The 12,325-nt window shown below is 45.8% G+C and overlaps 1 protein-coding gene across 7 annotated transcripts in view; it reads right to left on the reverse strand.

The window, feature by feature from the left end:
* Positions 1 to 12,325, reverse strand: part of LOC134212579 (dual specificity calcium/calmodulin-dependent 3',5'-cyclic nucleotide phosphodiesterase 1-like) — a 705,268-nt gene that overhangs the window by 190,958 nt on the left and 501,985 nt on the right. For all 7 annotated transcript variants that reach the window (XM_062690565.1, XM_062690566.1, XM_062690571.1 and 4 more), the window contains one exon: positions 11,804 to 12,148. In XM_062690565.1, the coding sequence (XP_062546549.1) occupies positions 11,804 to 12,148 (345 nt within the window). The remainder of the gene's footprint in view (positions 1 to 11,803; positions 12,149 to 12,325) is intronic.

Raw genomic sequence — 12,325 nt, forward strand, 5'->3', positions numbered from 1 at the left:
CTTGGTTATGCTTTTAAAAATAAATTTTGATTATATTTCTGTGAAAAATGTACATAGAGATAATTAAAGACGAAAAATAATATGTATATATATACATAGAGATATGGACATGTTTACTAATTAATTTCAGTTATATTTACTATGTTTTTACACAATAAATGCTAAATGGGCAATATCTACACTAGTAGAATTGCTTCCATAGAACAAATATCATGAGTATTTTTGAATATTGCTCCTGAATTCACTTTGAGCTCGAAATCGAAATCGAAAAAAATGCAACCAGGATGTGACCCAATAGTTGGGAACTGCACTGCGCATCAGATAGATAGTGGAACGCTTGAATGGACACTGGACACTAGCACCATTCGAGTAAACGAAGAGAAAAAACCACGCGGCGGGAGTTCATCAGCTGAAGGTTAACGATCAATTATGACCGTGAGAGATGGGCAACAAGCCTTAGTTGTCGGACCGGATCCGATCGGGCGCATACTATAATGGGCGTCCCAGTTCGCGTACGCTGAGGGCCTACCCAGCGTGCACCAAGTTATCCTGAAGGACATTTCACTAATTAATTGGTGATAAAGTTTTATTCCCGGATGCGGCGTAGTTTTCCACCCGACTGCAGTCGATTCCCGCCGGCTTGTAATGGTTATGGTTATAGCTATGTGTGTGCGGGGGCATTATGAGCGGAAAATGCAAATTACGGAAGGCAGCAAAATGCGGGTTTTTGATCCTTTCTACGTTCAGTTTTCCGTTTAAATTATGAGAATCATATTGCTCGTAGCAGATGATTGAGTTTTACTTGTAGTCATATGATGCTGTGCTAGTTGCAAATTTTCATCGTACATTTATCAGTAGACACGCTAATCATACTGGATTTATTCAGCATGCATGTTTGATGAGATATTGTTTGGGTAAATCCTGGATGACATGGAACACAACAAGGATAATGAAATGCGTTGGAAACCCAAACATCAGCGATAATAGTCTTCCTAATTAATTGAAGGTGTTTTGACAAAATATTTGAGTAAGATATGCTCATACTCACATAGAGATCTTGTGCTTAATTTTGAGTTTATGCTTCCCGAGGCTGGGTCTATAATTTTCAAATCCGTTCTATTAAAGTATTACAATTTCGTGTACTAACGGATGGCGTCGATACAAACGCGCCACCCCGAGTTCAAAACACAACACCCTGAAAAGGTAAACCACAAGCACTTAAACTGGCACAATAATCAAGCATCGATTAAGGAAAAGTCCTATTCTCGTTCCTATCAAAGCGAAGTATTATTTATTTGCTCAGACTAAGGCCGGAGTGGCCTGTGCAATACATAGGACTGTACTGGAAAAGTTCGTGATCGTCATAAGACAGAGAGCAAAGCGCCTTTTTTTTTTTTTTTTTTCAGGTGACCAAATGAAAGAATCGTAGGTTGTTTGATCAATTTCGCCTTAAAGGCAGTCAAAAAAGGATGTTGTGCTTTATTTTAAAATTAAAATATCTAGGTTATTTTAATAGATATATCAAGCCACGATGCGTCTCCGAATCTCTCTGCTGGTATCATTTTCGGCAGTCACCAGTGCCAGTGAGTCCAAGTACAAGAATACTTCAACCACCTCGATTTCGACACGACCGATGCAATCTCGCGGTGGGTGGCTCACATTGTCTTCTCTTGAGCCTCATCCTATCATGTATTTCGTCTTCGTCGTGAGGATGACTAGTCCAAACCGGTTAGCTTCGCTCTTCATCATAAGCGAAGAAAGCTGATGGAATGTTACATACACTAAAGTTTGGCAATTTTGACGTGTAATAAGCCAACCTCCTGGTCCTGGTTGGTTAAAGCATCGATATACCTATCCTTCTTTTGTTCGGTTGGAACTACTGCGCCTCTTCAGATTCAGATTGCGTTTGGAATTTCGGAATCTCACCTTTACACAGAGCTCTAATCAGTCAGAGGGTTTAGCAGATCCACTAAATTCGTATCCGCTTCTTTCCCAATTAATTAGCGCTCTGGAGATGGAGATTCATGTCGTCGGCTTCGAAACCATCCCAAGATTGAGCTACGTTTTTATAATTTACTCCATTGACTTTATCCAAAAGGTTCGAAAGGTGGGTTATCTAAAAACAAAATATAGTCGTTCCAGACTCTTCCGACCATCACTCATAAGTATTAACAAGAATAGTAAGAACTAGAGCACAGTGTGGTAGATCTTACTCTGTAATGTACCACGAAAAGGTGTCTACCCATCATTATGGGATATCTTTCCCTAACGTATTGTAGAGCCCCATAATCGTCGGTCTCGGGCGATGTTTCTCCAGTTTTCTCAAACTTTTAAGGTCCCCAGGTTCGATTCCACCGCTTACAATCAGCATGTTCGTGGTTTTCCACGTAGTAACCGTCTTCTATCCGGTTCTCTGTTGAATACACAGGATTCTGTTTTTACACGATTTTTTTTCGCTCGTATTTTTGATCATGTGACTTCAATTTGCCACCAAACTCTTCGCAACATGTTTCAAAAAATCCAGAATAAATCGAAGAAACATCACATGATAATTAATATGCGTTAAACATTTAGGATGAGTGAAAAATTGAGAAAATGTAAGTCGTGTGAAAACAAAATCCAATTTATTGTTTTCCTTATTCTTTCTTCCGACATTCGAACTAAGTGACAAGCCTACTGGAATCCGCCATATTATAAACGATTTATCATATTTTCTTCTTCGTACACTCGATGCAGCTCGTGATTCATGCGGCTGTGCCACAAATCATTTCATAGTTGTTAAGAACATTATTTTGAGCTTTTTAGTGGAATGTTTTCACTTGTCATAAGACGAGTTTGTACAATCCCATTGAATTTCACCACTTAATTGTATCTTGACACACATTTAAGTGGTGAAATTCAATGGGATTGTACAAACTCGTCTTATGACAAGCATTTCATAGTTTCCGACCGAGAATTGAAATTCGCTCGATAACCCCCAAGGGTTACCATTCCATTTCTTTTAACGTTCATGCTTCATGTCCATAAAGGGCCACTGATAGAATCAGAGTAAATTTCGTTTCAGCTGCATGTTGCGGAACCTAAGCTGGTTTCGCAAGCAGTTGAAAGCCCTATTTACAGCAGCAACACGTCCTTTCACTTCACGGGAATCGTCATTCTCACATGTAACAAGCGAGCCAAGGTAAACAAATTCTTTAACAACTTCAAACGCATCTCACCAATCAAGCACTACCTCACCAACACCACAAGGTGTACCTCTATCTCTACCTGCAACAATATACTTTGTCTTGGCAGAGTTAATGTTTATGCCTATCCTCGCCGTCTCCCTCTTCAGTGAGGCAAAAGCCTGCACTACTGACTTGCGATGAAACCCAATGAGGCATCGTTCGTCATCCAGATGTTGTCCGCAAAGACCAGGAGCATATGCAACCGTGTGAAGATAGTGCCGTTACTCTCTTCATTTCCCCCTCGAAATCAATGGTGTACAATAAATTCGAGTGCATTAACCTCCTTCAAACCCTACCTGGTATTCGCCGATGAAGGGCTCCTCAAGCGGTCTCAGTCTGTTAACGGTTTCGTCGTATTTCAATATAAATTTTGGACATAGTGCTTCAAAAACGGATGCAAACCATGAAAAAGTAGAAATATGGGGGAAAATAATTTCTTGAGATCTTCTAGGGCCTCCAAACCTTCCTTGAGTTCAGATCTTGATGATCTACATAAACAACAAAGCGTTTTACGGGAGACATAATTAAACTATTTTTATCAAATTACAGTGTTACCAGAACATCAACAATTCTCCAACCTGTTTTTGAGTTCAGATCTTGGAGGTCTACAAGATCAATAGAGTAATTCAAAAGTTCCCGAGCTTGTGTGTTAGTTGGGGAAGCCTTATGGTCCCATAAAATCATTACACACATTACCATAAATAATCATTCCCAGAGTATCTACGGTACTCCAAACTATTCTTGAGTTCAGATCTTGGAAGTCTACAAGACCAACACAGTGATTGATACGTTCCTGAGCTTGTGTGTTAATTGGAGCGACCCCATGGGACATCATTACACCAGTACACAACTACGGTACCATACATGAGTTAAGATATTGCTGGTGTTGTAAACGTGGCCGGACTAGCACCCAAAAGGATGCCAGTCCGCGGTGGCTGTGATATACATTAACGTACACGTCAATGGTTCTGGTGAGACTAATCTTTATTATTATGAAAACGACTTAACCTAAACTCATGAATACGATTGCTTACCCTCAAGTGGGTAGCGATCGTTCTCTCTGTTTTCTCATTTCCATGTTTCTTCACAGGATCAACTGAATGCCGTTGGTCCTTGCAATGTTGGTGATGTAATAAAAGTTTATTACATCTTTTTGAAAAGAAACATGGAAATAATCTATTCAGGCAGATAGACATGTGGTGATGCTCAATCTAGTTCTTCCAGCTCACCACACTGGTCTAGAAGACCTAAAGACTGATTCATAGGTTCTGAAGCTTGTTTGTTAGTTGGAGAAGCATCATGGAACATCATTACACCATTATACAAAAATCACAGTATTCCCAGAACGCAACTCCAGAATTCTATAACAGAGTGCATTCTGGGAATGTTGTATTTTGTATATACTGGTATAATGATGTCCCATGGTGCTTCCCCAACTAACACACAAGCTCGGGATCCTATAAATTACTTTGTTAATCTTGTAGACCTCCAACATCTGAACTCAAGAATAGTTTGGAGTATCGTTGATGTTCTGGTAGCACTGCGATTTTATCAAAATAGTTTAATTATGTCTCAAGTACTATTTCCAACTTCAAATTAGGATTGAGGCCCCGTAAAACGCTTTGTTGTTGTTTCGACATGAATGCACTCCAGCAGTGTGAAATGTCATTAATAAAAACAAACAAACAAACAAGCTTTGTTGTTTATGTAGATCAGCGGTTCTCAACGTGGGGTACATGTACTCCTGGGAGTACCTTCGCTGGCCCCAGGGGGTACCTCGAACAAAAGATCGCAATGGCGTGGCTCGGAACCCTCCTTTTAAGAACCTTGGAAGTTTCATTTCAAGTGGCCCGAAAGGAGGTTTCATTTCAAGGTTCGAAAGCAACAATTCAAGAGGTTAAGAAGCTTTCTTTCAAGATGCCCGCAAGCCTCCTTTCATGAGGTTTGCACACTTATTTTCTTTAAGAGGACCGAAAACCTCCTTTTTCAAGAGACCCGGAAGTCTCCTTTTTCAAGAGGCCTGGAAGCCTCCTTTTAAGAGGCCCGGAAGCCTCCTTTCAAGAGACCCGGAAGTCTCCTTTCAAAAGGCTCGGAAACCTCATTTCAAGAGGCCCGGAAGCCTTCTTTCAAGAGGCCGGGAAGCCTTCTTTCAAGAGGCCCGGAAGCCTTCTTTCAAAAGGCCCGGAAAACTCCTTTAAGAAGGCCCGGAAGCCACCTTTCAAGAGGCCCGGAAGCCTCCTTTTAAGAGGCCCGGAAGCCTCCTTTCAAGAGGCCCGGAAGCCTCCTTTCATGTGCTGGTAACACTGCGATTTTATCAAAATAGTTTAATTATGATTCAAGTACTATTTCCAACTGAAAATTAGGATTGAGGCCCCGTCAAACGCTTTGTTGTTCATTTAGATCAGCGGATCTCAACCTGGGGTACATGTATCCAGGGGGTATCTCGAACAAAAGTGCGTAATGCCGTGGCTTTGAAACCTCCTTTCAAGATGCCCGGAAGCCTCCTTTCAAGAGGCCCGGAAGCCTCCTTTCAAGAGGCCCGGAAGCCTCCTTTCAAGAGGCCCGGAAGCCTCCTTTCAAGAGGCCCGGAAGCCTCCTTTCAAGAGGCCCGGAAGCCTCCTTTCAAGAGGCCCGGAAGCCTCCTTTCAAGAGGCCTGAAGCCTCCTTTCAAGAGGCCGGAAGCCTCCTTTCAAGAGGCCCGGAAGCCTCCTTTCAAGAGGCCCGGAAGCCTCCTTTCAAGAGGCCCGGAAGCCTCCTTTCAAGAGGCCCGGAAGCCTCCTTTCAAGAGGCCCGGAAGCCTCCTTTCAAGAGCCCCGGAAGCCTCCTTTCAAGAGGCCCGGAAGCCTCCTTTCAAGAGGCTCGGAAGCATCCTTTCAAAAGGCCCGGAAGCCTCCTTTCAAGAGGCCTGGAAGCCTCCTTTCAAGAGCCCCGGAAGCCTTTTTTCAAGGGCCCCGGAAGCCTCCTTTCAAGAGGCCTGGAAGCCTCCCTTTCAAGAGGCCCAGGCCTCCTTTCAAGAGGCCCGGAAGCCTCCTTTCAAGAGGCCCAGGAAGCCTCCTTTCAAGAGGCCTGGAAGCCTCCTTTCAAGAGGCCAAGCCTCCTTTCAAGAGGCCTGGAAGCCTCCTTTCAAGAGGCCCGGAAGCCTCCTTTCAAGAGGCCCGAAGCCTCCCTTTCAAGAGGCCCGAAGCCTCCTTTCAAGAGGCCCAGGCCTCCTTTCAAGAGGCCCGGAAGCCTCCTTTCAAGAGGCCCTGAAGCCTCCTTTCAAGAGGCCCGGAAGCCTCCTTTCAAGAGGCCCGGAAGCCTCCTTTCAAGAGGCCCAAGCCTCCTTTCAAGAGGCCTGGAAGCCTCCTTTCAAGAGGCCCGGAAGCCTCCTTCAAGAGGCCCGAGAGCCTCCTTTCAAGAGGCCCGAAGCCCTCCTTTCAAGAGGCCCTGAAGCCTCCTTTCAAGAGGCCCAGCCTCCTCCTTCAAGAGGCCCGGAAGCCTCCTTTCAAGAGGCCCAAGCCTCCTTTCAAGAGGCCCGAAGCCTCCTTTCAAGAGGCCCGGAAGCCTCCTTTCAAGAGGCCCGAAGCCTCCTTTCAAGAGGCCCGGAAGCCTCCTTTCAAGAGGCCCTGAAGCCTCCTTTCAAGAGGCCCTGAAGCCTCCTTTCAAGAGGCCCGAAGCCTCCTTTCAAGAGGCCCGGAAGCCTCCTTTCAAGAGGCCCGAAGCCTCCTTTCAAGAGGCCCGAAGCCTCCTTTCAAGAGGCCCGAAGCCTCCTTTCAAGAGGCCCGGAAGCCTCCTTTCAAGAGGCCTGGAAGCCTCCTTTCAAGAGGCCCGGAAGCCTCCTTTCAAGAGGCCCGGAAGCCTCCTTTCAAGAGGCCCGAAGCCTCCTTTCAAGAGGCCCGGAAGCCTCCTTTCAAGAGGCCCGGAAGCCTCCTTTCAAGAGACCCGCAAGCCACCTTCCATGAGCCCCGGAAGCCTCCTTTCAAGAGGCCCAAGCCCTCCTTTCAAGAGGCCCGGAAGCCTCCTTTCAAGAGGCCCAGGCCTCCTTTCAAGAGGCCCGGAAGCCTCCTTTCAAGAGGCCCAAGCCTCCTTTCAAGAGGCCCGGAAGCCTCCTTTCAAGAGGCCCTGGAGCCTCCTTTCAAGAGGCCCGGAAGCCACCTTCCAAGAGGCTCGGAAGCCTTCCTTTAAGAGCCTCGGCAGCCTCCTTTCAAGAGGCCCAGGCCTCCTTTCAAGAGGCCCGGCAGCCTCCTTTCAAGAGGCCCGGAAGTCTCCTTTCAAGAGGCCCGGAAGCCTCCTTTCAAGAGGCCCGGAAGCCTCCTTTCAAGAGGCCCGGAAGCCTCCTTTCAAGAGGCCCGGAAGCCTCCTTTCAAGAGGCCCGGAAGCCTCCTTTCAAGAGGCTCTGAAGCCTCCTTTCAAGAGGCTCTGAAGCCTGCTTTCAAGGGTCCCGGAAGCCTTCTTGCAAGAGGCCCAAGCCTCCTTTCAAGAAGCCCGGAAGCCTCCTTTCAAGGGCCCGAAGCCTCCTTTCAAGAGGCCCGGAAGCCTCCTTTCAAGAGGCCCAAGCCTCCTTTCAAGAGGCCCGGAAGCCTCCTTTCAAGAGGCCCGGAAGCCTCCTTCAAGAGGCCCGGAAGCCTCCTTTCAAGAGGCCCAGGCCTCCTTTCAAGAGGCCCTGGAAGCCTCCTTTCAAGAGGCCCGGAAGCCTCCTTTCAAGAGGCCCGAAGCCTCCTTTCAAGAGGCCCGGAAGCCTCCTTTCAAGAGGCCCGGAAGCCTCCTTTCAAGAGGCCCGGAAGCCTCCTTTCAAGAGGCCCGAAGCCTCCTTTCAAGAGGCCCGGAAGCCTCCCTTTCAAGAGGCCCGGAAGCCTCCTTTCAAGAGGCCCGGAAGCCTCCTTTCAAGAGGCCCGGAAGCCTCCTTTCAAGAGGCCCTGAAGCCTCCTTTCAAGAGGCCTGGAAGCCTCCTTTCAAGAGGCCCGGAAGCCTCCTTTCAAGAGGCCCGAAGCCTCCTTTCAAGAGGCCCGTAAGCCTCCTTTCAAGAGGCCCGAAGCCTCCTTCAAGAGGCCCGGAAGCCTCCTTTCAAGAGGCCCGAAGCCTCCTTTCAAGAGGCCCGAAGCCTCCTTTCAAGAGGCCCGAAGCCTCCTTTCAAGAGGCCCGGAAGCCTCCTTTCAAGAGGCCCGAAGCCTCCTTCAAGAGGCCCGGAAGCCTCCTTTCAAGAGGCCCGGAAGCCTCCTTTCAAGAGGCCCGGAAGCCTCCTTTCAAGAGGCCGGAAGCCTCCTTTCAAGAGGCCCGAAGCCTCCTTTCAAGAGGCCCGAAGCCTCCTTTCAAGAGGCCCGGAAGCCTCCTTTCAAGAGGCCCGGAAGCCTCCTTTCAAGAGGCCCGGAAGCCTCCTTTCAAGAGGCCCGGAAGCCTCCTTTCAAGAGGCCCGGAAGCCTCCTTTCAAGAGGCCCGGAAGCCTCCTTTCAAGAGGCCCGGAAGCCTCCTTTCAAGAGGCCCGGAAGCCTCCTTTCAAGAGGCCCGGAAGCCTTCTTTCAAGAGGCCCGGAAGCCTCCTTTCAAGAGGCCCGGAAGCCTCCTTTCAAGAGGCTGTTATAAGTTATGTTTATTTTCATTCACAGAAAAAATGAGGGGTTCCTCAATTAATGCAAAAGCTCCAAGGGGTACATCTCAAGAAAAAGATTGAGAACCACTGATGTACATCATCAAGATCTGAGCTCAAGAAAGGTTTGGAAGCCCAAGAAAATTCCAAAAAAATATGTTCACCCGTATTTCTACTTTTTCATGGTATGCATCCGTTTTTGAAGCAGTATGTCCAAAATTGAAACGGAACACCTAGTCTTAGAGATGAATGCATGTATTAGATAATTAGCAAAAAAAAAAACTAGTTTAAAAAAATCTTTTTCGATGACGTCAATATTCTTATCTCAACTTCTTCTTAACGTCTTAACGTCACCCGTAAAGTTATTTATTCATACTTCAGAAGAGTCCACAATCAGTTAACACATGCTAAAGCGACCCCAGAGTATCTAATCCTAATTGATAGCCGGTGCCTGTAATAATAATTGATCTATGTATCAAACCTCCACCTCAGCATTCAATTACCATGATGGCCTGGTAGCGTAGCGTTCGAATTTGAATCGCAGCTTTCAAAACCAACTATCAACATCGTTGTCTATGTCATCCAAATCATCTGCCATATTAGGATTGATATGACGAACGCTCACCGTAGCTGGCGTTGATTGTTGCAGGATAGAATGCAAAACTGAATGAATGAATCCATCAATACGACAGTATGATGCGTCACCCTACTCAAACCACTATTCATAAACATTTCCCGTGCTTGAAGTAGCATCGTTCGGTACCCAATGAAACACGACAAATTAATCAAATTATAGTTCCGTCCATTACCCAAAATCACATTACAAACCCATCGATGGCACTAAAATGGTATCCGGGCTCTTGTTGGTCGGAATTGAGCAACACTGACCTACATATACCCATGTTGAACGATGCGAACGGCTAACTGCTAGTTCGAAGTCCTGGTTTACTTAACCACCAAACTCACCACAGACGGGAGTGGGGAAAGTGAACGAACCCCCTTCGTGCCCGGCAGTGGATTGAATTCCACCCTTAGCATAAATATTGCTTCATTAGGAAAGTTCTTAATTAAAGGCATCCATCAATCTAAACCGACCGCATCCCCGCCCAACACTTCACCGGTTGTGTCTGCTTATGCGATTAATTCGAATTTCGATCATTACTGGCATCTGCACAGCGACCTTACTTGTTGGGGTTGATGTAATTTAATCGGATCTGTGAGAAACGTTGCAATGAACTGTAGCTTAAAGCAGAATATCATGTAATTATTCTACGAACTGATACTGATAATGTTTTCCCAATTGCTCCCTTACTATGCCAAAAGTGAACCGCAAAATGCCTCACAGTAATCGTGGTTCAGTTCAGTTCGCCGTATATACTAACTGTGCGTTCTGTTTTTATCACAACACTTGAAAATTCTGTTCATGTGCAGCCTTACGAATAGTTCCGTTACTGAAAACTGTGTCCGGTTATTTCAAAACCGCGGCGGTACTTCTGCCATAATTTACCTGCAATTACACTCACCTATTGTAAGGTCGAAATTATGCACGTGCAGGGTTTCCACCGAGCACCTTTAGCCCTCGACAGAAGAGTATACGTACGGTTCCTCTCTAGCTCTTGAGAGTTGAAACAATGCAACCACTGGAGAAAATTATTCGTTCATTTTTTCCTAGAAACTCTCGGTACGCAGCATCAGGGAAGCCAAGAACATCCAACTCGTAATTAGAATGGAGGGCGGACAAAACCAAACCCTTAAGTGAGGCTGCTGCTGCTGCCATTGACGTTGTTGTTTGATACTGGCAAGAATACCAGAAGATTACAGCTGCTTCACCGCACTACCCAGAGGTAGTTAGTGAATGGTTCGAAGATTACCCCACCACGAACAAGTTGCTCTACGATGTTGTCAGAGGAAAGTGGTCTCACGAGACGATGTAGTTGACTGGATGGTGCTTTCTTTTGGTCTTTGTTGGCGAGGTAGCAATATCGTTATTTGGTGGAGTACTATTACTTAGCAAACCGGGGCTAAATTATAAGTTCAAATGGTACTCGTTACACTGCTTATTGTTTTAACCTTTAAAAGCGATGAGTTTATGGGAAACATGAATACTAATATATAAGTAGGACGTTTTATAATAAACAACCACTACAATTTAAAGGACTTGGATTCCTCCTTTTAAAGTATGTGTCGAATACCTTTTATTTATCAACCCAATTATGCTGTCGTTAATTATGTCTCGAAAGACCAGACCTTGGTTTTGTTAATGTTTAAAAAACCTGGAAATCAGTTAATCTAGATGAACTTATTTCAGACTTCTATATTCATCAATCGCAACCATCATGACCAGTGCTGAAGTAATCCAAAAACTCCGGTTCCAAGAAACAACATCAAAGGCCAAAAATTAGATTTGCTGGATTAGCCCAAAGGCAATTATCATTCGATTTCAAATCCATCTCAAGAAAAGAAAAAGCGACTTCTTTTAATCCGAAGACTAAACACCCCCCGTCTTAGCTACTGGAGTGTATAACCAGAATCAAACCGACGTAATTGGAGATATTTGGCAGGTTTTCCTTTGATTGGAAACCTCCTTTTTGTAGAATTGTTTATCCGCCACTGATCAGCAAGTGGACCGTGAAACAGCCGGTACCCTTCAGTGTTCAATTCGAAAAAAGTCTGGTTGGATAAGTAATCAATGCACATTAGGATAATTAATGTTCATCGGGATACTTGATACTTATTGTAAAACTATCAAGAACGGCTTGAGTTGTGTCTTTGGATTATTTATGAAAAAAGTCCTTTATGTCAAATATTATCGCTATGGACCTGCACTAGATACCGTCCAATGTCTAAATGAGTGTGATTCTATTTTCTACCAAACGCGGCAACTAAAAGCATACCCCCAAACTACCATTTTGCCTAAAAATATCAAAGCTCAACCGACCGCATGCCAGGCCATTCCGTAACGAACGCTTTTGAACTTTCAACTGCAATTTAACAAACTAGGAGATTGCACTTACTTGCCAGTTGTCCATTACGTGGGCTACAGTCGGCGAAGGATGGCCCCTGGGCGGCGGGCGGCGCTGTCTGATGACAGTGATGATGGTGGTGATGGTGATGATGATGATGGTGCGGTAGACAGCCGGACGACGATGGGGGCCTCGGCTGCTGTTGCAGCTGCAGGGGTGATTGCTGCTGCACTGGTGATTGCCGCTGCAGTGGTTGCGATTGGGTCCCGGCGGACGAGCATGCACCGTAGCCGGAGGCGGAACCTTGACACGTGGCGTCGTAGCAGGGTGACTGTTCACGTGGAGCTACCGCGGCTAGATCATCTTTGGTAAATTTGTTCTCGGGCGAACTAGCCACTGCAAGAGAGCGGGAAAAATAGAAACGAGGAAAACAAACGATGAAAACAACGTAACGATGCGTGTCACATTCATTGTGGGTGGGAAGGTGGTGGCTTCGAATGATACGGTCACTGGTTGAGAAAAACGTTTTTCCTTCCGTTCAAGTGGCTCGAGAAAAGAAGGTGGGGTAGGTGC

Source organism: Armigeres subalbatus, chromosome 2 (genome assembly GCF_024139115.2).
Source record: "Armigeres subalbatus isolate Guangzhou_Male chromosome 2, GZ_Asu_2, whole genome shotgun sequence".
Lineage (NCBI taxonomy): Eukaryota > Metazoa > Arthropoda > Insecta > Diptera > Culicidae > Armigeres > Armigeres subalbatus.